The sequence below is a fragment of the Stigmatopora nigra genome, unplaced genomic scaffold (genome assembly GCF_051989575.1).
Source record: "Stigmatopora nigra isolate UIUO_SnigA unplaced genomic scaffold, RoL_Snig_1.1 HiC_scaffold_26, whole genome shotgun sequence".
In the NCBI taxonomy this organism is placed as follows: domain Eukaryota; kingdom Metazoa; phylum Chordata; class Actinopteri; order Syngnathiformes; family Syngnathidae; genus Stigmatopora; species Stigmatopora nigra.
In genome coordinates this window covers 2,060,162-2,086,054 of record NW_027551605.1, presented here as the reverse complement: position 1 = coordinate 2,086,054, position 25,893 = coordinate 2,060,162, and the positions used below count along the sequence as shown (strand labels likewise).

General features: G+C 39.8%; 1 protein-coding gene across 2 annotated transcripts in view; it reads right to left on the bottom strand.

The window, feature by feature from the left end:
* The window catches only part of mdn1 (midasin AAA ATPase 1), a 138,591-nt gene that overhangs the window by 53,051 nt on the left and 59,647 nt on the right, over positions 1-25,893 (bottom strand). For both annotated transcript variants that reach the window (XM_077711400.1, XM_077711401.1), the window contains exons 42-63: positions 25,593-25,856; positions 25,255-25,519; positions 20,072-20,231; positions 18,669-18,785; positions 18,392-18,600; positions 18,163-18,311; positions 16,664-16,863; positions 13,303-13,523; positions 12,954-13,079; positions 9,961-10,087; positions 8,995-9,101; positions 8,784-8,917; positions 8,172-8,338; positions 7,983-8,103; positions 7,619-7,832; positions 5,854-6,094; positions 5,658-5,781; positions 5,005-5,169; positions 4,713-4,915; positions 4,250-4,637; positions 4,034-4,146; positions 45-717 (exon numbers count right to left, since the gene is read on the bottom strand). In XM_077711400.1, the coding sequence (XP_077567526.1) occupies positions 45-717; positions 4,034-4,146; positions 4,250-4,637; positions 4,713-4,915; positions 5,005-5,169; positions 5,658-5,781; positions 5,854-6,094; positions 7,619-7,832; positions 7,983-8,103; positions 8,172-8,338; positions 8,784-8,917; positions 8,995-9,101; positions 9,961-10,087; positions 12,954-13,079; positions 13,303-13,523; positions 16,664-16,863; positions 18,163-18,311; positions 18,392-18,600; positions 18,669-18,785; positions 20,072-20,231; positions 25,255-25,519; positions 25,593-25,856 (4,488 nt within the window). The remainder of the gene's footprint in view (positions 1-44; positions 718-4,033; positions 4,147-4,249; positions 4,638-4,712; positions 4,916-5,004; positions 5,170-5,657; positions 5,782-5,853; positions 6,095-7,618; positions 7,833-7,982; positions 8,104-8,171; positions 8,339-8,783; positions 8,918-8,994; positions 9,102-9,960; positions 10,088-12,953; positions 13,080-13,302; positions 13,524-16,663; positions 16,864-18,162; positions 18,312-18,391; positions 18,601-18,668; positions 18,786-20,071; positions 20,232-25,254; positions 25,520-25,592; positions 25,857-25,893) is intronic.

Below are 25,893 nucleotides of genomic sequence, written 5' to 3'. Positions count from 1 at the left end.
GATTAGAAAGATGCAGCTTACACAAACAATATCATAGTTCTGACCTTGCAGATGTGCCAAAAAATGTGTCGTGTTTCATAACAGAACTGTCTTGTGCTAAATGTGTGGCACTGCACAAAGAGCAAAGCATTAAGGAGTAATGTGGAGGGCTGCAAGTCCATTTGAATTAGGTCCTGTTGTGACAATAGCTGTTCAAGGCTATCCAAAATATCCAGACTGTCTTTGGAGCAGAGGAAGTCAGCCTTGGCTAAGTAGGATTGCTGACTGCGAGTTATAGACGGAAATGAAAGTAGGCAGGAGACCAGTTCGCCAAGTTTGGGCACATTAAATAGTGACGCATTTACTTGTGAGGCCACCAGCTTCATGCCATATCTGAGCTGGAGAATTCCTGTTAGCACTGGTCCCACTACATCGGGAAAAAGAGGATAGTCTTCTTGTAGTCTCTCGCTGAAGCACTGTTGAGAATTCTGCCACATGATTTCCTCCTTCAGTAGACTCTGGATGGCTGATCTGGATAATGAGGAGGAACTCTGCTGCAGAACACACTGTAGTCGTGACAACATGTCTTTCACTGCAGATGCCTGACAGATGCTGGAGAGATAGTGCTGAAGTTCCTGGAATAACCTCCCGTAGTTGGTTTCTTGTGGGCGAAATGCCTGCTTCCTGGAAAGCTCAGCTATTTGTGTCTTTACGTTCTGCATACGGATCCAAAGATGCCTGTAATTACAAAACCAAAAAAAGTAAAAAAGCATGTGTGTATATTATATGTTAATGGCCAAATTGAGCAAGATTAAGAACTTTTTATAGTATAAAAGACGCAAATTTAGAAACCCCCTAATTTCAAGGGCAGTGTTCTTGACATGGGCAAACCAAGCATATTGAATTGAAGAGCTGTTCTTGAATTCTATGACACTAAAAAAACAATAACAACAAAATCTAATTTCACCAAAACTAACAAAGGCATTTTCAGTATTATTTGAACGTCTCTAAAACCATGGAACTTATCCTGATGGAACAAGGCCGCTCCCCTCTGTTGATCTAACTTGGACTACTTATTTAGTTCTTATTTATTATTTCTTTGTGTTTTTGTTGTTGATATGTGTGCACTTCATGGTGAAAGCTTTACATTTCATTCTTTTAAAATGACAATACAAATATTCAATTATGTTCTATTACAATCTCTCCTCAATAAACAAGACATGGCTAATTTTTTTTGTGCAACAAAAGGAGTCGATTAGAGCTGTCTCGAGGCTGTTGAAGTCATTAATGAAGTAAAAGAAATGACAAGCATACAACATACCATGGAGAAATTATGACGTACAAATATTGCACCATAAAGTCAGTTGAAAACATGTTTCTCCAGCTAAAATGGCCAGCTTTGGGACACCAGCGATACAGACGAGGAGAACAGTGACAGAATTAAAATGCTGTTACATTACTGTATTATTTTGACCATAGGTCGCTGTTTTTACATTTTTTTTTTTTTTAAATAGTTTGGTCGGGATGCGACTTATGTGAAATTCTTCACACAATACACTGATCCTTCATTTTTCGCGGACAATGCAGACCAGACATGGCCGGATGCTTGTTTGTGAACTCACTTATACTAACTGTGTCTTGTTAGTCTTATATACATCTGTATTGTGGATAACAACATCATGTTAGTTTCATGAGGTGCTGGCCTAAACATGGAAGCTTAGTTAGCTGTCTTGAAGCTGGGATCATCATCTTATTCTAAATGCATGAAACAACACAAAAATGAAAATGAAAGAAAACACTTCTTGTGTCTTTGCTTGTTTTTTGTCCCGTCTGACATCCAACTGAAGCAATGTCACGTGAAAAGTCCAAATACACTAATCCGGGTAAAGAGGCCTACCTTTTTGCTGCATCAATTTCAGATAGTAGATCAATAAGGTATTTTTCGAGTTTTGGGGTTCTTTCTTTTGAGTTTGTTTGAGTCTGTCAAGGATAGACTTCTCAATATCTTCTGGTGTGCTATAATATTCTTGATGCCATGCCTAGACTTGAAGGCCCCAAGCTTTATTATTAAAATGGACCGAACGCCAGCATTTGACAGGTTTGGATTTTGCATTTGGCATTGGCTGGAAGGGTGGACTGAAAGTTGAAAGGCAGCTGTTGCATTGGGGTGGTGAACTCATGTTCACATTGTAGTTGGGTGATGATGGCAGGTGATATGGGTCGATCAGAATCGTCTGATATTGTACATAATTAGGGGAGGCAGCTGGATCAGAAACTGGGCATGTGGCACATGGTTTCATAGGTATGAAGTGTTGAACTGTTTGGGCAGGACGTGGAACTCAGAGGAAAAAAAAGAGGTGGTGGGCTTTGCATTTATAAGAATGAGGGATGGTATTATAAAAGCACTGTTCTGGTTAGACACTGTTGCCAGGACATAAAATTCCCATCGGTGAGATGCAGACCCTTCTTTCGGCCCCAAGAGATAGCGGTTGTTATCATTACTGCAGTTTACATGCCACCAAAGGTAAGTACCACATTTTCACTACTAATAGGCACAATTAACATTCCCCAGAAATATCAGAATTGCAAAATAAGGCGAATCTTAAAACTGTTCTGCTGAAATTTTACCATCACGTGAAATGTACAACGGGAGATGATGAAGCTCTGGATAATTTTTACTCGAACATCAAGAGGTGCATTCAGAGTCATACTACACTCTCACTTTGGACAGTCAGATCACGTCTATTTGTTCTTGACTCCCTTTAGCCATAAAACAAAGTGAATAATATACAGAGAGCTGGGACCACAGTAACAAAGGCTACAATCAGTAAAACAATGTGCTGCCAGGGACCAGAATTCCGCACTGCCAGACGTTCTGAAGCCAGTACACATCCAGGCCGTCTGCAGTTTGCTAGGGCATTTGGATGATCCAGAAGAGGACTGGGAGAATGTGTTATGGTCAGCTAAAACCAAACTAGAACTTTTTGGTAGAGAAACACGTTCCTGTGTTTGGAGGAGAAAGAATATTGAATTGCATCCGAAGAACACCATACCCACTGTGAAGCATGGGGGTAGAAACCATCATGCTTTGGGGCTCTTTGTTTGGGTAGGGAAAAGGATGACTTATGTTTAAAGGAAAGAATGAATGGGGCCATGTATCGAGATAATTTGAGTGAAAATCTCCTTTCATTAGCAAATATATTGAAGATGAGAGGTGGCTGGGTCTTTCAGCATGAAAATGACACACAGCCAGGGCAACAAAGGCGTGGCTTAGTAAGAAGCATTTATTTCGAGGTCCTGGAGTAGCCTAGCCAGTCTCCAGATCTCAACCCCAAAGAAAATCTGTGGAGGGAGTGTAAAGTCGATGTTGCCCAACGACAGCCTCAAAACATCACTGCTCTAAAGAAGATCTGCATGGAGGATGGGCCAAAATAACAGCAAGTGTCTGTTTGAAAACCTTGTGATGAGTTACAGAAAACGGCTGGCCTCTGTTATTGCCAACTAAGGGTACATAAAGAATTGAGAAGAACTTTTGGTAAGACCAAATACTTATTTTCCACCATGATTTGGAAATAAATTTTTTAAAAATAAAACAAAATGTGATTTTAAGTTTTTTTCCCCCACATTCTAACTCTCATGGTTGAGGTTTATCCCTGTTGACAATTACAGGCCTCTAATCTTTTCAAGTAGGATAACAAGCACAATTGGTGGTTGACTAAAAACTTATTTGCCCCACTGAATATTACCAAATAAAAGATGTAAATGCTTATACAGTCTTGTTAAACTTCTGATTTTGTTATAAAAAACAGGCCTTAATTTGTCATCATAAATCATGCCTCCTCCTCCCGACTTGTTAGTCCCAGTCCTCACCAATAAAATATGGGGATTCATGGATACCTACTTTTAAGGTGTTTGAATTGTCTCAAAATCAACAAACAAAGGTGTAAAAGTCACAGTTGTGCAGAAAATTAAATTTAAAAATTATCAAAATTGGCTGCCACTCTGGGGTTGTCTTTTCAGAAAACTGAAAGAATTAAACACTGAAAGTTCAAACCTGATTTGAGGATGGTGGAGACCATCAGTGGTACTTGTCTCATCTAATTCAGCTCCAGTCTTCATTTCAGAAGAAAGGCTCCGTACTTGCCACTCAGTCTGCAGAAGAGCTAACTAAAAAAGTAAAGAAGATTATACAAACGTAATTTTGTTGTTTCTTTTAAGGTGTGCGTTTAATATTCTTAAAAATCATTTAAAGGGAATCATTTTCTGGTACCTCCTGCTGGGCATAGTTGAGTTTGTACGCCCTCTTCACAGCTGGGTCAAACATGGTTTTAGGTGCCCATAATTTCATATGGAGCAAGCCCATGTTTACCCAGAACACACCAGCACTGGCCACTGAGTTGGTGCCTTTAACTTTATTTTTAACATATTGCTGAAGGCAGGTAATACAGGCATCCACCACGCCATCAGAGAGCAATTGAGAGGAAATTAAATCACTAAGAATTTTCTGGATTTCATGAGCTGCAATCAATGTGTTTCCTTCCTCAGCCAGTTTCTCACAGCTATTCACGTAAACCACTTGCAAATTGGGAGGTAAAAGGTGCACCAAGCTCTGTAATTGTCGACGTAGGACAGTCCACTGGAGCCTAAGATCTGTGTCTCTGAAGGAAATAATGGGTTCAGGGAAAGAAAAGCCGTAGCTTTGTAGCATAATTACATTAAGTCTTGTTACCTACCTTAGCTCTGCCGAAGCAAAAAAACCCATATTGTCCCACAAGATTGAAGACAAATCCTGGAGCTGCTGAATCTGTTCCTTATACTCTCCCAGTGTCACATGTGAGAAGAGCAAACTTAATGATGACTTTCTTTCAGACGAACTGCCGGTTAACAATCCCAGTGTGCAATGCGACCACACCGCTGTATTTAGTAAAGCTGGTCCCTAAAAAAGGCAAGACCTTGTTGTGGCTAAACTGTTCTCACTTACTAATACTTAATGAGTTATATACACAAAATAGTAATTTCTAATACCATATTGTTTGGTTCATCATGTGATCCTGAATCAGGTTGCGTCTCAGGGTTGAGTGGATACCATTTCAGCCAACGATCAGGGTCAGATGTTGCACTGTTTTTCCACAGAGCAGTCAAAGCCTCAGATAAAAGCTCACACCACACAAACTGTAAATCCTCCGCCGGCTGTGGGTGTAATCAACATTTTACTCTCAAAGACCATTTACAGGTACAATGTATTTTTACTTTACTTTTTAAAATGTTGACATATGGTGGGGCAAATAAGTATTTAGTAAACCACCAAATGTGCAAGTTGTCCTACTTGAAAATATTACTGTAATTGTCAACATGGGTAAACCTCAACCATAAGACAGAATGTGAAAAAAGCGAAAAAAAATATATATATACATGTGTGTATATATATGTGTATATGTGTATGTGTGTGTATGTCTGTATATGCGTGTATGTCTGTATGTGTGTGTCTGTGTGTATGTCTGTGTATGTGTATATATATTCACGTACACACACACACACACACACACACACACACACACACACACACACACACACACACACACACACACACACACACACACACACATATATATATATATTCTTATTTATCTTTAACATGCACCCACATACACTTTAGCTAATCCAAAATCTTGACTTACCCTTTTACTATTTAACAGGAACCATAGTGGCCGAAGTTGATTAACATCTAGTGTTGTGCATTCAAGGGTATAGTGAATATGTCTGCTAACTTCCAGACGCAAGGTGTCTAGTTCTTCTTGGTCGCTGTAAAGCAATTAGAGGAAAAAAATATATAAGAAAATGTTTTATTTTTCAAACGTTTTTGTTAAATTTTACCAATGTGAAAAAGACAGTTGCAATAAATCAGTGCTCAGCTTTAGCTGGTTGAGTACAGCCACTTCCTCCATCAGGGGCCACAATTGAGCCCTGTGTCTTAAGCACTGAAGTTCTTGTCGAGACAGAGGCAAACTTTCTTGTGTTTCATCCTCTTCAGACATGTTGTGTGTATCCAAGAGGCCAATGGAAGACATTTGCTGGTGCTGTTGCTTCACACATGACAGCAAACGCTCCAGGAGAGCTTGTGGGTGAATAGAAGTGTCGTTATTATTAAAGAAAAGTCAGAAGTCTCAAAAGTGTATAGTGCCCTCTCTGAGACAATGTCCCTTGTTCTGTTATGGTAAATGCCATTTATTGTAGTATAACGCGCTCCGGTGTATAATGCGCAACCCAAATTTTCTGACTGAAAATTGGTATACATTTTTTCCACTTTTTCTCAGGATTGCACCAGTACCCATAACTGGCGAATGCTGAACACATGTCGCCATAAAAAAAAAAAATTCATTGATTCATCTTCCATACCACCCATCCTGGAAAGGGTTGCAGGGTTTGCTGTAGCCTAACCCAGATGTTATCTGATAAGATTGTGTTTGCAGAATTTTTATGCTTATTGGTCTCGGTGAATTGTGTGGTGTTGTTGGACACCGGAAGGGAATTGATACTCTGACAACTAGTCTGGAAGGAGTGGTTACTTACCCCTTATCTTTTTTTGATGTGAGTCAATTGCTGATAGGCGAGCGGGTTTAAATTTTTTTGTGTTATCTAAATTCCTTATAAAGCCGACACGCTAACCACTTGCGCTGCTGACGTGCTAACTACTTGTGTCACCGGCCCACCAACTTTTCACGAAGTATGCCAAAAAAGAGTTCTCATTTTCGAGTTGGGAAAGGCGTAAACAATTTAAGCGCATTTCAAAGTGTTGGCGGGGCTTCGTCCACGGCGGTCAAAAATAATCCTTATTAAGCGTTATTTACGGATGTCTGTTTTTCACGAAGTATGCCAAAAAAGAGTTCTCATTTTCGAGTTGGGAAAGGCGTAAACAATTTAAGCGCATTTCAAAGTGTTGGCGGGGCTTCGTCCACGGCGGTCAAAAATAATCCTTATTAAGCGTTATTTACGGATGTCTGTGTGTGCATGTTAAGATTAGAGTTGATTTTTTTTTATGGTGCTCAGAAACGGCTGTCGGTTCCCTTTTTCTTGACCTTCTTTGTGTGAACTCAATCTTTTATTTGTCAAACAACCATTTTTCAAAATATAATTTTTAAATAGCACAATCATTGTCTTTTGATTCTTCGCCGGGCCCCCTTGCTTGTACCCTCTACATACAAGTTAATGACAATTTTTTGAAGGAAGAGAAAATAATTAGACACCAGGTGATCCAAGTATGAATCATGTGATGTCGATACTGAAGCGGCATTGATGTCTTTGTTCGAAGTGTAGATGTTGTGAGGTACGAAATAAACTGTGTCCAATCTGCAAAAAATCCATCCATGTTCCATTTATGCATGTACGGCAGTAGGATTTGATCCAGTTATGGAATTGTAGTCAAATTTTATTTAGACTTGAGCTTTCGATCAGTGCCAATGTGCATCCAAACATGATTACATGCCCATACTATGTTGAATCATGCAGTTTTTCATGAATATCAACATAACTGTTTAGTTTTTACAGTGGACGTCTTCTGTAAGATATTGTAGATTCTTTTTTTTTTTCCTAAGCATTCATGTCACTAGTACATTGACTTGCCCCAAAAACAAAATCTTACCAGATTGCGGTGCATCCAGCTGGTTATTTGCCAACAGAAGAAGTCCCAAAGCTTCAAGAAGGCTTTCCTTAATGTCCATACGAAGTCCAGCCACCTGCAGACAGAGTACCTCCCGTCTCCAAGAAGAGTGTGTGTGATCAAATCTGAGCTCTCTCACATCCAGGACTTTGCTCAAAATGCCAAGCTGGGACGCACACTTTGCAACAGTCTCCAACTAGAGAACATAAAGGATGTTGATTTTCAAGGTATAGGTATCATTTCTTCAGTTTTACCTAAACAGGAGTTTCAATCTATTTTAACTAAACGTGTTACATAAAAAAGGCAGTAAGTGGGGTAAACATGGTAGAATTTGGTTGTTTCTAACCTTGAAAGGTAAAGATATTCCCAATACTCTTTGAATGCTTTTTAGATTTGCAGCCAACGACAATGGCGGTGACAGAAGTGTTTGAATGGTTCCTGCAACTGCTTTTAGCTCCTGGTAACAACTGGAAAAAAATATATAGTTTTGGAATTAATGATAAAGAAAATTGGACAATTTATATATTAGACTTACTCTAATGTGGTATCTGCGTTTCCCAAAAGGAATAGGGGAAGACGAAGGATGATGTGCTTCTGTACCCACTGCCAGTGAAGTGACATCACAGAGACCCCATGCGTATCTGCTGGCACCATTTTGCAAACATTCCAGAAACGATCATGCCACTGGATAAGCTGCCGGATCTAGACATAAAAGTACATTAAAAGCTATGGGAGGGAATAAATAAATTAAAAGCTTGTGACAACCTGTGCAGTTAGATATTCTCCAAGGAGTCCTCGGGTTAGGATGCGCTCAACTACAACGGTTTGACTTCATGAGACCCATACCTGGTCTCCCATTTAGTCCCTAGCGTCATAATTTGTTTAGTTAGTGCAAAATTCTTGCTTGTGCACCATAGTTTCATTTTATGCAGCACATAATGCTCATCTGTGCTTGTGCCCCGGGGGTTTCTTTGCCTTAGTCAGCTTCCCTTTTTCATCGTATGGCCCCAAAGAAGATCCTAAAAAAAATACTATGGAAATGAAGCTTAACATCATAAAAGGACCAGAGAAAGAAGCTTAATGAAACGCGTTCGTAACTCGAGGACTCCTAGCAGTTTGTAACTATTATTAGAATGCACTAGTTTACCTCAAATATAAGATGGTCTGGGAGATAAGCCTTCCCTCTGAGCACAGCCTGCTGCATAAAAGAATCCCAAAGATGAAAGAAAGTCTGTAGGTGTATCAATACTGGATGGGCCAGAACACCAATGTCCACATTCCCTGTATCAGGTTAAAAACACATGTACTTTCCACTTTTGACACGGTCTTGAAAATATATAAAAATAATTTGTGCAAACCTTTGAAGAAGTCGGTGGCTATTCTGAGAGCACAATTCTGAACAGACATGTTGGCAGCATAAGTACAAATGACTGCTCTCTCTTCCCTGTCCATCAAGAGAGCAATTCTGTAAAAATGTAAAAACGAATAAAACTTGGACGTGACAAAAGACAAGGTGGAATGTACTGTATTTTCACATATTTTCTCAAAATGGACAGGGCGCCCAATCAGCCTTGTATAAGCACTAAATTCAAAATTCTGGATATATCGGCGTATGACTTTGATCACGTGACCGTTTGGGTGCATTTCTTACCGACACTAAATACAAAAGAAAAGGTCTGGCATGAAAGGGGGTGCAATAGAATAGAAAGTACCAATAGGGTACTGTGGCCGCCTGGGTGCATTTTTTCCGACACTAAATACAAAAGAAAAGGTCTGGCGTGAAAGGGGGTGCAATAAAATAGAAAGTACCAATAGGAACGTATTTAGGTATGGATTTTGCAAAACAATATCGGGTTGACTCCCGAAAATGCCACCTGCAAAGAGATAAGAGGCACAGCTCAAACTGGAAGCAATGTGCTACGCAGAGGAACAGGGAAAGTTGGTTAGCCCTATTAGCGTAAAAATACAACATTCGTTAGACAGTCAATTCTGCAAATTGGATCTACAGATTAATTGAACAATAAAAAACAAGTTGGACATGAAATGATATTCTTAAAAAAACAACATATTTTACAGTAAAGGCTGCACTTATTTGCTTTTGTACATTGCCTGGAAATGTAAATTCACGGAGTCGTGCAATATCTCAAAAGCGAATAATTAAAATTGACCCCATTTTTGTGTAATACTCTATTGATGGATGTTATTGTTGGGATTATTAATTAAAAGATTCATGAGTTAAAGACGTACACATTGCAATTGTTGTATATGCATGTCAACTCCATTTTGTTCACTATATGACGTGGGCATAAAATACAAAGAACCACCTGTTGGAAACTGCATTCAGCTCTTCCAGAAACTCGTATCTGTTTTTATCTTCAAAATTACACTTGTTGGCTAAAATGTCCATGTACTGCTTATTCCAGCGCATATCTATAAGAATCCTGTACTCATCTGAAGAGATACACAAAAATGGTCAACAAGTTAGATATAAACAAGAACATATGCATACGTACTACTTGCGAAATTAATTTCTTTCAAGTGGTTTGTAACTCGTATTTTTCATTAGTCGAAATGCATTTTCCATGTTAATGTTTAGTTCGGTTCCAACCTGTTCTAAGATCTCCAATACTACCCCCGAGACCATTTTTGTATGAATTATATGTGAAGCAATAAAATTGGGATTTTTTTTAATCAAACTGGCAAAAATGGACAAACGAATGTAAGGAAATTTGCACGCCCGAAATTACTTGTTCATTTCTTCATATTATGGACCACTAATTTTCATGAGGGCTGCAGGGAGTGCTGGAGCCTATCCAACCCAAATATAAACACGAGGCAAGGACACCCCTAATTGGTGGCTAGCCAAAACACTAGACAGGGAGATAGACAGCCATTCACACTCACCTACAATTCCACATGAACGCTAATATCAGATCTACCTTCCACAGGATGACTGAGGGAGGGTAAGTATAAAGACTGAGAGGTAAGTGATCCATCTTATTCTTGTTGGCATCGGTGAGGCAACTTGTAGTCGCCGGAAAATGGCGCTCAAGGCGGAGAGCTAACAAGTATGAATATGTCATAAATAAATGTCATAAATGTGACTGGCCTGGGAAGACGAACTTGTGGAGAAGCACTATACAATTTCGTCATACGCTGCTGAGGGTATGATGACTACTAGGCTCTTGAATACCAGGCCAATGTTAGCTTTAGAGTGGCTAACACAGAACATGAAAGCAAAATGACTGACATAGCGAATATGAACTATTTGGATTCAGAATAACACCGAAGTAATCCACAAAAAGAACAAAGTGAACTAAATATTCCCAATATTTGTATTCTTTTTTCCCTTTAAAATGCCTCCTAAATGTACACTAACAGCAGCCTTATTGAAATGTTCCCCAAAGCCTTTTAATCTCTCTCCCATCTCATTTTCTTCCACGTTATCCGAAGCCTGTCCAACTCCCGCTCCATTCTTCCCTCACTCAATTTACTTAAATTACCCTATTTTCACGACTATAGCACATACAAATCTTAAATTTTCTGCAAAATAGACAGGGCCATATAATCCAGTGTGCCTTATATATGGACCAATACTAAAATTGTTATCACGATAAAAAAAAAAAATCAGTCGATAGGATACACCGACTCCACTATTTCCCTGTAGACAAAGTACTGCGCAGTGACTGCTGGGATATGTAGTAGTTCATTTGTCAATACACCAAATGGATTGTGGCCTGTATACATCGACATCAATACAGCTTGACGAAGCATGGAAAGCACCATTGGAAAAGTTACACTAGCTACCAGTTAGCTTCCATTTGCGAATGGATTGTGGCCTGTATACATCGACATCAACACAGCATGACGTAGGGTGGCAGGCAGCGCCAGGCTAGCTAAGCTTTCTACAAGCTAGCTACAATTTGCTAATGGGTTGCGACCGCCTGGACGAACATATTAAACTCAGCGTTTGAGATGGATAATTGTTCAATTCGGACACAGAAAATGAGGACTTTGATGGTTTTGTGTGATGATGACGCAAGTACATTTTAAAATGGCTAAATAAAGTACAACCGAACTCAGTTTTAATTCCAATGCCTTTTTAAGTGTTTTGAGCGTGCAGGTGTCGCGTGCATTTGGTACATGTAGCACCAAATTAGTGTGTTCGCCGTTGTAGTATATTGATACTATTAGTGCAGTTATCACAGCCGTCAACCTGGGTGTATTGACAAAATGAATATATATCCCAGCAGTCACTGCCTGGGGTCTTGGGTTTAAATCCAAGTTGGTCCACCTGTGTGGAGTTTGCATGTTCTCCCTGGGCCTGCGTGGGTTTCCTCCGTATATCCCAGTTTCCTCCCAAACATGAACGGTGGGCTGATTGAACAAACTAAAGTGACCCCTAGGTATGGGTGTGAGTGTGCATGGTTGTCCGTCTCCTTGTGCTCTGCAGATCGGCTGGCCGATTTAAGGCTTCCCCCGTCTCTGGCCCGGAGACAGTTGGGATTGGATCCAGCACCCGTGCAACCCTTATGAGGATAAAGCAGTTCAGAAAATGGGATAAGATGAGAGATTTGCATTGTATCGTTTTGTGAGGCTGAATGTCGTCTGATTGCCAATGATGATGTCTTCAGATGATTATTTGAAATAGAGACACCTATCAAAATTTCTGCAGGTTTGATTATCCAATAGTATAAAGAGGGAGTTGTCTTATCTTTGTTGCACAATAGAACAATGGAAATACTTTTTTAAAATCATCAAATTTTATATTCTCTTTTCTTAAAAAGTAACCTAACGTAGTCACTTTCATAATTGAATAACGGGGGAAGTAATTTATTAACTTATTCACAGAAGTTTGAAGCTTCAGATATTTAAGAAAAAAGATGTGATAGGGTTATTAAACATTATCAATATCGACCGGTAAATTGTTTAATCGTGACCATTTTTGTCATATCGTCAGGCCTACTTTGCGCTAAAATTGAGGTGCAAATATAAATAGAGATTCTCTTGCCTTGTAACCAGTATCGGATAAAAATCCAAACAATAGTGAACCAGAATTAGAGGGTTATGGAGACTACATTCATTTTCTTCTTTGATTATAATTCTTCACACACCACACTTGAAAATTTGAGTGGTGCTGATGTTTGTGATTGCAGGCATGTTTATGGTGTTAAGTGTTAAACATTAAGATGATCTCCAATCTTAGGGTTTAGATGAGCCGGTCATATTACGTGCATCTCTGATCTGTCAATTACGCATTCATTTTGGTAAAAGAAGAGACCTAATTAGAGAATGTGGATAATTTTTTGGACTTGACCTTTTAGTTTGATGAGGTTTTCTGGTTGTAGCAGCTCAGCAAAGGATTTGCCCTGTGCAGCAAGAGGACCACTGAAAACAGCCTTTAGTGCTCTATTTCCTGCTTCCACCTGAATCAAAGCCAAATCTGCAAAACCAGAAAATGTCCAAGATCAGGTGTAATTTGTAACAGGAGAAAATTCATATCTCCTTTCAAATCAGCACCTACTTAACAAATACTGAATAGTGAAAAAAAGGCAGTGGTAGAGCACAAATAGAAACAATTAATTCATTGACAATCACAAATATATGTAACAGTATATTACTATGCAATTTTTAGACCACTAGTATTGCTCAGAAATGTAACAAACCAGGGGCATATTTGTAGCTCTTTTTCAAATGTGCCAGCCAACAACTGCGTAAGATCCAGTCTCCATGAGACGCAGTTTCAGTAACAAGTCTGACTGCCACTGATATCAGCTTTAGTACATCTTCTTGCTCAAGATTTTCCTCTGCATCAAACACCATGCTTCCATGGAAACCACTGCTTCGAAGTGCCCTATGCAGGTCACTCAGATTCAGTGGGTGGTTCCTTTAAGAGATAACTTGTATTAGTCATATAAGGAGTAAGAACAATGATGAAAACTACAGCGGACAACTACCTATTCGGGGTCATGCATGCCATCAAAACCTTCCTCCCAATGCCGCCAGAAAGGGACGCTTACTACAGGTGACAGCATACAATGCACACTGTGCATTCGTTACTAGCCTCATGCGCAGATACCCATTGTCATGTTTTGTCACATTTTTTTTTCACGTCTGCCCTAGTCTGTCCTGTCCTTGCAATTTTTTATTGTTCATGTCCCTTCCAAGCCATGTATTCCAAGTTTTTTTCTTCTGTAGGTTTTGGTTTGCACTGTTTTTGGTGAAGTTAAATAAACCTTTTCTGAATTCCGTCACCTTGCCTTTCCCTTGTTATCTTCCAAATAGGTCCATCCCCTCAATTCAGCCCCGCACGACTCACCTCTAGACACAGCGAAGCGATCCGTACCACTCTACAAGGTTAGGAGATGAAACGGCTATATACAGCGTGGCCAGCACGACAGGAAAGCATGCCGACTGATGCAAAGGCCTAGCCAAACTTCTAGCTTCGTCTATTGGCGGCATCAGGAGGGGGGGTTTCAATGCATGTGTCACTAAATTGGTTTAATAGAATTGTATTAAATTAAGTGGGAGGGCAATTTTTGTTCCCGTGGGCCAAATCGGAGGCAAAATACACTGCGTACTTTTGAAATCTACTCTGGTTTATTAATAATTATAGGTTGAAATAAGTGAATAAATTAAAAAAAATAAAAGAAAAAAAGTTTTTAAAGCCAAAAATATAATTGATAATAAAAAAAATGGCCCACCGTCTACTTGCCGAAAGTAATTTATGTGACTGACGTCAAGCCGAGGAACAACTCGCCGAGGGGGCATCTGGCCGAATTAGCCGAACAACTATTTAGCCGGCCGACTAGCCAGCTGAAGGACGTTGTGCCCACGCGCTGGCCTCGCCCACAGTCATGTGCGTGTACATGTTTTTAAACCGCGGGCCATATACGGCCCACAGATAACAACATTCATTTAGAATAACAAGTTACAGATAACATTCATTTAGAATAACAAGGAAATTTATTCACGGCCAAACAAAGTAGTTATAACATTAAGTACTATAATGACAGAAAAAAAAAGTAGTTATAACAGTAGATACTGTAATTTACACCAGCAAAGAAAACATTGAGATTAATCTTTGAATTAAGGTTCTCAGCAAATCATTTTGAATATTTATTTCCTAAAATATGTTATAACTACTTTTTTCTTCTTCTGTCATTATAGTACTTTCTGTTGTGACTACTTTGTTTGGCCGTGAATAAATGCCCTTATTATAAATGAATGTTGTTACCTGTAACTTGTTATTCTAAATGAATGATGTTATCTGTAACTTGTTATTGTAAATGAATGTTATCTGTAACTTGTTATTGTAAATGAATGTTATCTGTAACTTGTTATTCTAAATGAATGAATGTTGTTATCCGTAACGAGCCGTATATGGCCCGCGGCCCGAGGTTGAAAAACATGTACACACACGACAAGGGGCGGGGCGAGCATGTCGGCACAACATCCTAAGGCTGGCTAGTCGGTCGGCTAATTCTACGTTCGGCCAGATGCTCCCTCAGTGAGTTGGCCCTCGGCCAGACGTCAGTCGGCTAAATGTCTTTCGGCAAGTAGACCAGCCACGTAAAAAAAATGCACGTGAGCAAGTCTTTATATAAAATGATTTTTTGGGTAGAAGTGATTTTTTCAGGCCGGCTCTGCCCTCCCATTAGAACATGCTCTTTTCGAGTTGGACTGGCTCCGTTCTCCTCTGTCGAACCTGGTGGCTACTGGCTCTAGTGGCTTCCTACACCGTGCCACCCTTTGTGCTGGGATTATAGGGACGTACATTCCAGTTGTATTGGGAGCTAGCGAGGTTTTGGGAGACCATCAATTGGAGAGCAATTCTACTGTGACAATTTGAAAAATAAAATGACCGAACAGAGGAACTTCATTGACGTTTCCGGGCATATATCATATGTGACAGTTCGTTTTTTTTTTCATATCGTTTGACATTTCTTTTTTTCCATATCATTTGACATTTCTTTTTTCATATCGTTTGACATTTCTTTTTTTGCATATATTGGGATGTAACGGTTCTGATTGAGGTTTTTGGTATACTTAATATTTCATATAGAAGCATTCATAAATAGACATAATACAGTAGTGCCTTGAAATTTGATACGAGGAAATTTCCGAGCAGATTTTTGCTTTAAGATACGAGACAACCTTGAGATACGAGCGTACGAGAACAGCATTCCGCAATTGTTCTTCCTGCAAGGGTATCTATCTTCAAGGATATTGAGTGGAAACTGGGAAAGCGCTCCATATTATATCCTATTTTAAACAAAGACAATGAAGTGATTTCTTTGTGTTAAATGCCTCTTAAATAGCGATAGACAAAGAAACTATTGAAATGTTCTTTAATCAATTTTAACACACTTATCCTCCTCCTCATCTGAGGACAGACTGTAATTATTTTCTTACTTGATATCAGGGAGTTTCCCCATTTGATGCAAATGTTCTGAAAAATGTGCAAAATATGAAGTGTTCACTTCAGTTAAAATGGGTTAAGTTCTTTGAACTGTTTGAATTATTTGAAAAAAAAAAACATTACAAGTAAAGTTGGATGATCGTTTCTTTTAGTGAGGCTGAAAATAGTCCTCTTGTCAAATGTCTTCAGTAGAATATTTTATTTATTTCGTATTACACGACAACAGGTTTGAAGGCAAATTTATAAAAATAATTATGCTTGTCAAAATGTCTGCAGGTTTCATTATTCCTTACTTTTCATAGTGCTTATGAGGGAGTTGCTTATCTTTATTGCAAAACAGAACATTTTAAAAACCACATTTCATATTCTTTTTTTTTAAAGTAACAAGGAAAGTATTTTTTATTCACAGAAGTTTGTAGTTTAAAATTTGACAGAGAAAAGAGATGATAGTTATTGTTAGAATTATTAGTGTATTTTTTTTTCATTGTGATGAGTTTTGTTATTTTTCCCAGACCTACGACACCCCATTTTGTTGTCGCTCAATTGTCATTACACACTTAAAAATATACCAAAGATTGTTGGGATTTGCTAGCATAGATTCTTACCGTTTTCCTTGTAAACTGAGGGTGTTGAAGCAAAATAATAACACCTGCCCATCTCGAAGGACTGCAGAGAAGCAGGAATCCTCTGAACAGAGCAATGCGGAGGGGATCCTGTCAGGCCAAATACCGGCACAGAGTAAACCGGTGTTGCAGTTTCGGGTTTTTTGAAGAGAGAGCTGCTGGTCAATCACTTGCTGGGCGATCTGGAGCAAAAGAACAGGACATTCTTTGAAAATCATACACCTTTCAAAACAAATATCACCGCTTCCCGGTGGTACACACACACATACATACATAATCACATTAACACATATACAGTCAAACCTCGAAATTAACTGGTTCCAGAACTTTTCGTAACTTGAAAGATTATATGTAAAATCTCTCATCCGTTCCACGGTCATGACACATATACCAACTTAACCCTTTAAAATTGGTCAACATGTCCAAATTTTGTACGAAAAATGTGAGAAGCACAGAAAAATGAGAGAAAATGATCATAAAATAATTTATTAATGTCACAAAATGAATAACAAGCATATACACAACCGCATGTTAAAACGCCTGGGAACAAGAAAAATCTACCGGGAGGCAGCGTAAAGACACTTTTTGAGGATAGAGAGAGGTTTACGAGAAACTGGCCAAAATAAGCTATAATGACGATTGCACCGTTTTCTTCTTTTTTTCATGATAAATGCGGTAACACTGTATGGCATCATTCAATTGATTTGCAACCTTTGTGCAACGTTCAATATTTGGGTCCTGATGCTCGATCATTCCGTTTATAAATGAACTGACCGTCGAACAATTCAAGTTGCATTCTGTGCAACGCTGACCACTTTATCACGCGCATCAAGCTCCTTTATTATTGCTCCTTTGTGGCTTGCCTCTTCCTTGCACCTTCCTCACTCGAAGCCTTTCACTTTTCATCACCCATAGTAAATAATGGATGCACGAGATATTTAGTAATTGAAATGAAAAAGGTTCTTTGCGCACTGGAGATATGTCAGGCACTTCCGCACTGCAACAAACTGGGCAAAAGAAGGTGGATGGTGGTGAGCTGAGTTCTCACTGCGCCAGGCGTCGGTATTAGTGGTGCAAAGAAGCACTACTCGGAAAAAGGCGCACAATAAAAAAATCAAACTTACGAACATTTTTGGACATAAACGCAATTTGCAGACATGTTCGTACGTACCATTTGTTTGTAAGTTGAATGTTCGTAAGTAGGGGAGCGTGTGTCCACGTGTGTCCACGTGTGCGCGCAAACGCACACACGTGGACACACGTGTGTGTATGTATGTATGTATGTACCTACGTACGTATGTATGTATGTATGTATGTACGTACGTACGTATGTACTTACGTATGTATGTATGTATGTATATATGTAACAATCCTTTTCATTTAAATCGGATTGGGTTGGGACACAATTTTGTGATCAGAGCGGGGCCGTGCCTAAAGAAAGCCATGATGGGAAGAAAATATTGATCATAGTTGTTTGATACCTTTTGATTGGCAGTGGTCATTTGGCTGATAGAATAGACCTCTTGAAATGCATGCTTCATTGCACTGGGTGAATCCACACCTCTCTGTAGCTGACAGCGCAATAGAATAGCAGCATTGACCATTGAGGACATTGATGATACAGGGGAATCTTGAGGAATAAAAGAAAATTGTTTCAATCTGTTTTCAGTATTCTTTTATGTCTGCATCGTCATTATTGCTGATCCTTACCCAGGATTGTAGATTTGATGGTTTTGTGTAAATCAATCAGTAAATTACAATTGCTCTCTCCAGTAAATCCTTCAGTGTGGAGGAATGTTTTCAAATCAAATGTATCCCAGGCGACTCCGTCATTTTCACCAGGAATGTAAATCTCTACTCCTCTGTTCCTCATGGCCCTGGAGAGCTCCCCATGTAGAGGGTCCATTGTAAGGAACAACCTGCTTAGTCAAAACCATTGTGTTTTGAGAATGATCAAAAGAACAACTCAACACAATTTAAATATTACCTGAAGTTGGGATGAGGTGTAATTATTGGGGTCTTTCCATCTATGACCCCACGTTCATTAATGGTGAGTGATCCACCAGGTTCCAGCAGGGCATTAAGGCGATCTAGCACAGCAGCACTGCGGACACCAATCACAAATTACTCAATAAACCAGCTTGCATAACGATCGCTTATACAAACACCAACTACAAACGCACCAATGTGTTTGTTTTTTAAAATATTTTTTCTTCAAAGAAAAAAAAAATGGTGCAGTAGAATTTTGCGCCAGCTTTGCTGTTAATTTTGTTTGTGTAGAAAAATTATTAAATGTGGCCACTCAATTACAGCAATCACAAGCACAAGATGTAAAGGTGTGTGGATGAAAAAATAAAAAAGGCGGAAATTTACAAGCAGAACACACTTGAGCACAACTATGGTTTTATCTAACAAATTAATATTGACAAGAAAATACAGAACAAAGAAGAATGTAAAGAGGTAACGTGACAGACATGCCGGGCGACTCGTTTTGCTGGAGGCCTCATCAATCTCGAGTCTGATTAGATAAATTGCTCACATTACTGCAAATACCTGAACGTTTCTAAAAAGTTTGTCAAATTAGATTATTCAAACGGGTAATGCAGGAACCATTAATTTTTAAATTTTAGTTGAGTTTAATAAAAATTGAGATTTATGAGTTAATGTTTAGGAAAAATGTATTCTGAAAGTCAGTCATGCAAAAGGAGGACAAAATCCTTGTTTTCTGCAAATTTTAATTTAAGATCTCTTGATTTCTCTCTTGTCACCTATTTTCAAACAAGGACTACTAAAAAATATGTTTTACCTTTTTATTCCAACTTAATTAAAAGTTGAAATTAAAGAGTGGAATCCAATCTTTCATTTATTTTTTATGCGTAATAGTCAAAACACAATATTCTGTCAGCCTTGAAAGTTCACTCAAAGAGTTCAAAATCTCTCAAGTTGTCCTTTTGGAAAATGGTTAGTACTGAAAGAGTTATTGGGTGGTCTAAAATATGTTCACAAAATCAGGAATTATTATTTTTTATTTTTTGAAAACGTTCCAAATGATCTAATTGAACTTAGTGTGTGTCAATAATGGTTACCAGAATGGTAACGATTTCAGCAGATGGCACCCATCAGTTTAAAGTCATTTCTGACTGGTTAAAAAAATCCCATAGTTAAAAAAGGGAGGAAATGAATTTCATCCATGATTTTTTTAGATTCCATTAATTCCTGTCGGGTACAATATTTTTTCCATACAGAAAGGGTTGGCAATCTCTTAGCATTTCCTATCCAAACACCTGTGTTGGATTGGCATGTAAGAAAGAAGGAGGTTAATCTTTTTGACCTGCTTTTTGTGCATTATCTCTCCCTTTTTAAGGGTATTAGATAAATGATGTGTATTACCTGCAGAAGTTAACGTTGTCCATGAGCAACCAGTCACCTGCCTGCAGAGACTGGATTAGCATTCCATCTAACCACTCAAATCCTCCGTGTGTCGAGCCATCCTCCAGCTTGGACATACATTTCTTAAGCAGCATTAAGTCCCTTTCAAGCTTTGACATATCTGAGAAATTAGCAAAATTGAAAAAGCACAAGTTTCTTTATACAGCCTTAAATCATGAAAAAGATTCCAAATAGCTTTATAAACACATACATTCAAATATTCAATGATTATTATATAAATTAACATTTTGTCAGAGAAAGGGTACTAATTATAACATCATAAAACAAATAAGCAATATAAATATCATGATCAATAAATAAATATGAAGTAATGAAAAAAGATTGATCAAAGAATCATCCTAGTTAAATAAATATTAGAAAGATTTACAATCTGAAAGGGGCTACAATATTTTCGCTACAGTCAAGATTGATCAGGATTAACGTTGTATTGGACAGAGTGCAAAAAGTGTTGATTGCAATCTTGGTTTCTGTGCTTTTTGTTTATCACTCATAATATGATACTCATGTAAAATTCAATCCAAATAATATTAACACACTGAGGATACCCAAGGATATCTAAAATGCAGTTTCCAAATTATGATTCCAGGCCTAGAGGTGGGACGCGATGGCGAGACCCTGGCATCCAAAGGATGGAGCCTTGGCGATCCAATCCCCGGCTGCAGAAACAGGCTCATAGGACGTGGAATGTCACCTCTCTGGGTGAAATTGAGAAGTTCTGGCCCGATGTAGTCGTCTCACTTCTACGCACAGCTCGGGCTCTGGTACCACTCCTATCGAGGGAGCTTGGAGACTTCCATTCTGGTACCCCCCAGGATGAGAGGCAACGGAAAAGGTGTGGGCATACTCATTGCCCTCCGGCTTGGTGCCTGTAAAAATTGGGGTTCACTCCGGTAGATTAGCGGGTAGCATCTCTTTTTCCTATGGATAGGGGAACGGGACCTGACTGTTGCTTGTGCTTACACACCAAGAAGCGGCTAAGAGTACCCACCGTCTATTTGTTGTTGGAAGGGGTGCCGGAGAGTGCACCTCCTGTCGACTCCCTCAATCTGCTGAGGGACTTCAATGTTCACATGGGCAAGGACAATGAGACTTGGAGGTGGTGGGATTGTGAGGAACAGCCTCCCTGATCAGTGTTCTATTTTTAGACTTCTACGCTCATTACGGATTGTCAGTCAAGGGTCATGTTGCGGATTGTCAATCAAGAATCATGTTCGAGCATATGGATGGCCATTTGTGCAGCCGGCACCAGGACAACCTATGCCGCAATTCGAGGATTAACTTCTTAGTCATGTCATCGGACGTATGGTCACATGTCTTGGACACTCGGTTGGAGAGGGGCAGAGCTATGAACCAGTCAACACCAGGTGACTGAAGGTTTGGTAAGATTTTGTAGCCAAGATCACTTTGTCTAACAGATTCAATCAAAGTGATTTCTTGATATAGCGAAGTTGGTGCCAATCAGGTCTGGGTGTGGCCACAGAAACTAAACTCAGCCTTCCGAAAACTGTGGGAAGTCAGAGTTTCTATGTGATGTAACATGGGGCAAGGGGGATCGGGCAATCACTTGTTCACATAGGGTCGGAGAGGTTTGTGTTGTTATAGCATAGGGTCTGAGAGGTTTGTGTTGTTATACCTTTGGTAATACAGTAATACCTCGAATATCGCGGACAATTTAGACTCGACATGGCTGCGATAATTGAAAAACCGCTAAGTTGGATCACCCTTTTTATTACAAAACTACATGTTTTTGCGCCTATAAAGAAATACAGGTACACAAGTACAATTGTCAAGTGTATTTAATAAATATTACAGCTATAAGCATATGAAAAGACTAATGTATTAAAATCTAAACATAATTTCTAGATAAAAATATCGTAAATACTGTACTCACAGTTTAAATAGTTCTTCTCTGATTGGTTTGAATCTAAATAAAAAAAACAGGTTTATGGGCGTTTAAGTCTAAGTCCTACCACACAGTCGAGACAATGAAGGGCACACCCGTTTCAGCGAGGTACAGCTTTGCATTCAGTTGAAACAGTTTAAGAACGAGTCCTTACAGAGCTTTCATGATCCAGATATTCCTCATGCTCATCCAGTAGACAGGCATCAAGGCTTTGTTCTTATTTTTTTTAAGCATGAGGACGGTCAAAATTGGAAATTAAGACTGCTTCACCATGAATTTCCACACGTGATGGTAATCCGCATGTTCAGTTCATCTTTGAATGAGAACATCTGTGAAAGCATGCACTTCCAAAAAAGGCCAGTCTGATCCAGGTTAAAAACTTGCTCCAGAAGATAACCAACTCCCAAAGAGTAATACCATGGAGGTCTCGAGAGGCTTGAGGACCATCTCCAGCCATGGAAGCAACAGCGAAAGGGACCCAGAGTCCGGAGGAAGGGAGTGGGAAAATGAACTGTGTCAGTTCTTTACCTTCTCACCTCTGCACCATTGACACACACCCGCCACATGTCACCACAAGGGATATCATAATCTTCCTCCACTGGCCTCTCCATTACTGTTGATCAAATGATAAGACATCTTAGGAAGATCAAGGCAAGGAAGGCTACCGGCGATGATCGCTGCAGCTCCAGACTACTGAGGGACTGTGCGGATCAGTTTGGATTCTGCATATTTTCAAACTCATTCTCAGTCTGCAGAAAATCCCCACCTTGTGGAAAACTTCCTGTGTGGTTCTACTTCCAAAGACTGAATTCCAGGGAGCCCAACCACTTCAGACTGGTAGCATTATCCTCTCATCTGATCCAGACAATGGAGAGAATCACCCTGAACCACCTCAGCCCCCTGGTGAATACAGAGCTGGACCATCTGCAGTTTGTCTATTGTCTAGGCATTGGAGTGTGAGATGCACTCATCTACCTAATGCACAGGTCTCTTTCACACCTTGAGAGGACAGGAAGCACGGCGAAAGTCATATTTATTGTACCTCTCCAGTGCTTTTAACATCATTCATCAGGAGGAAACTGAAAGAGGCTGAATTAGAGCACTACCCGGCTGGACCATCGACTTGATTCACAGACAGGCCACAATACATGAGCATTCTATGTGTTTGATGTGGTATTTTGCAGCACGGGGGGCCCACATGTCACGGTGCTCTCCCCATTCCTCTTCACACAAACACAACACCTGCCACATCCAGAAGCTCTCTGACAACAACGCCATTTTTGGACGAGTGACGAAAGGGAACGACAGGGGAGTCACCACGGCATTAGTTGACTGGTGTGGGCGAACACACCTCTACATCAACGTCAGTAAGACAAAGGAAATGCTGATTGATTGCCAGAGGAAGTCCCCACAGAGCACACAGGAGAACATTCAGGGTACAGATATTGAAATAGTGGAGAATTAGTCTCCAGTACCTGGGTGTTAACCTCAACAACAAATTGGTTTGGTCCACAAACATATATGCCCTGTACAGAGTCGCCTCCACCTATGGTCCTTTGGAGTGGGCAGGACACTGCTGAGGACCTTTTATGTCACTGTAGTGGCATCAGCAATGTTTTATGCAGTGATCTGTTAGGGATACGGGAGCCCGGAGACGGAAAGGAACAGGCTGGATAAGCTGGTCAGGAGAGCCAGCTTTGTTCTGGATAGTCCTCTGGGCTATGTAAAGGAAGTGGGAGAAGAGGATACTGGCCAAGATGGTGTCCATCATGGACTACACCGCCCACCCGTTTCGCTACCTCTTGGTCTGCCGGGGAAGCTCACTCGTGGCACTGGAATGAGGGGAAGGTTAATCTTCGTCAGGTGCTAAGATCATAAAAATGTAGCTTTGATTCTAATCATCTGGGTATCAATAGGAATCTTCTCGCTTAAGTCCGAGATCCTGATTGATAGATAGGGCATTCTCCATGTGAACCATGATTTTATTCTTCATGGTTACCACTCGCTTGGTGTGCTTTGAAAAGGATATGGTGGCATCATTCTGAATGTCCGCTTCTTCTTTATGTAACGTACGGTAGATTGATTTATGCCGTAATGCCCTGGTACATGGGTATAATTATTGCTCGCCTTCAGCATATCGAGCAGCTTTACCTTTTCCATCAATCACGGTCATCATCTTGCGTTTTTTCTTGGTCTCATTTGAACGATTAGACGATGCTGGAAGCTTAGCAGGCATTTTCCTCGCTGATACAAAATACAAACAAAGCTGGCATAGGCCCGATGTGCATAATGTAATACGAAGAACTAGGAGATGGTAAGACACCAACCTTTTCAGGCATTTATATCATTCTGCGTGTCAAAATATCGCTTCTTCAGCGCTGAGTACCACCCGTTTCAGCGGGGAAGAAGCGGACCCAACTTCTGCCATATTTTTATCCCCCTGTCTTCCGCTTGCGAGTTTCAGGGTGAACTTTGGACATTTTCCTGAACTTTTGCTATACTTAATGTTAAAAAATCGCAATGTGCTGAAGACGCAAAGTATGACAGTATTCTCGAACAAATACGGAAACTGTAATTTTCCCCACAGTGGGTTTGCAGCACCTTAGCAACAGGACCTTTGGTGTGTGAATGGTGTTGCAAAGTATATTTGTGTTAATCTAAACCACAGGTATCAAACTAGATTTCTTCCCTACTGAAACAACATTGACAATTAGGCCAATGAGGGGGTTTGCTGGAAGGAGAACCACCTGACTGCAATCAACTGGTTACAGTTGTAAGAGAACTGATTGGTGAAAAGATGTTGTCTTAGTGGGTTGGAACGAAAACCTGCACCCACTTGGCTCTTTCTGGAATGAGTTTGACACCTATGATTTAAGGAATTTTGGGCATCGCAAAAGCGTAGAGATAAATTATCTTTATAAGTGTAGTGATGTACTCACCATCTACATAATTCACTGGCATGATAATGACAATAACAATAATAATGATATTCGGAGAAAAGCCTAACTGTCATCATACCCAGTTGCGTATGGCAAAAATGGTAGCACTTCTCCACAAGATGTGGTTTCCTGACAAAAGGCCCAAATAAGTGATAATTTCAGACTCGTTGGCATTCTGCTGTTATGGATACATTGCATCACCCCCGAGCGCAACCAAATCAGAAAAAGTATGCCTCCGTCACTTGCCTAAGTGTGATTGTTTGAAGGCATTTGATTATTACCTGTCAACACGCTGAGCTTTTTGTTGAGTTTTTGCAGTAGAAGGATGATGACTTCCAGTTTGCATAGATCAACAGTGTTAATTGTTCTTTCTGGACTTTCTAGCTTCTCTTCCTGTAGCCAGTGGCAAAACTGGGCCCATGTCTGTAAAAGTAACTCTGTGTCTTGAAGGCTTACATCCAACGAGATCAACCCATGTCTTGTTATCACAGCCACCATAGAGTGCACACTTTCAAGTACATGTTTCCAGGGACGCATGATATCAACCTAACAAAAAAGACATCGCTGTCATCTACAATTTCAAGACAATGGGGATAAGACAAAAATGATTCCACGTTACCTGTTCAAAGCCTCCCAGCAACTCTGTAGTATCCATTGCACTGTTCATGGCCATGATCCTGAGACGTTTACCCGTCAAGAGAGTTAGTAGTCGCACCAAGCTCGTCTTTCCACTACCAGTTGGCCCAACCAATATGGTCATCCAGTTCATTTCAACACATTTCATTAGAGATTCAAGTGGCTGCAGGGCTTTGTGTGTGATAGAAAGCGGAAGATAACAGCCAGCAGGGTTTCCACCACTACGCTGGAGAACAGAGAATCCCATCTAAGAGGGAGATTGACAGCAAATAAATTCATAATTT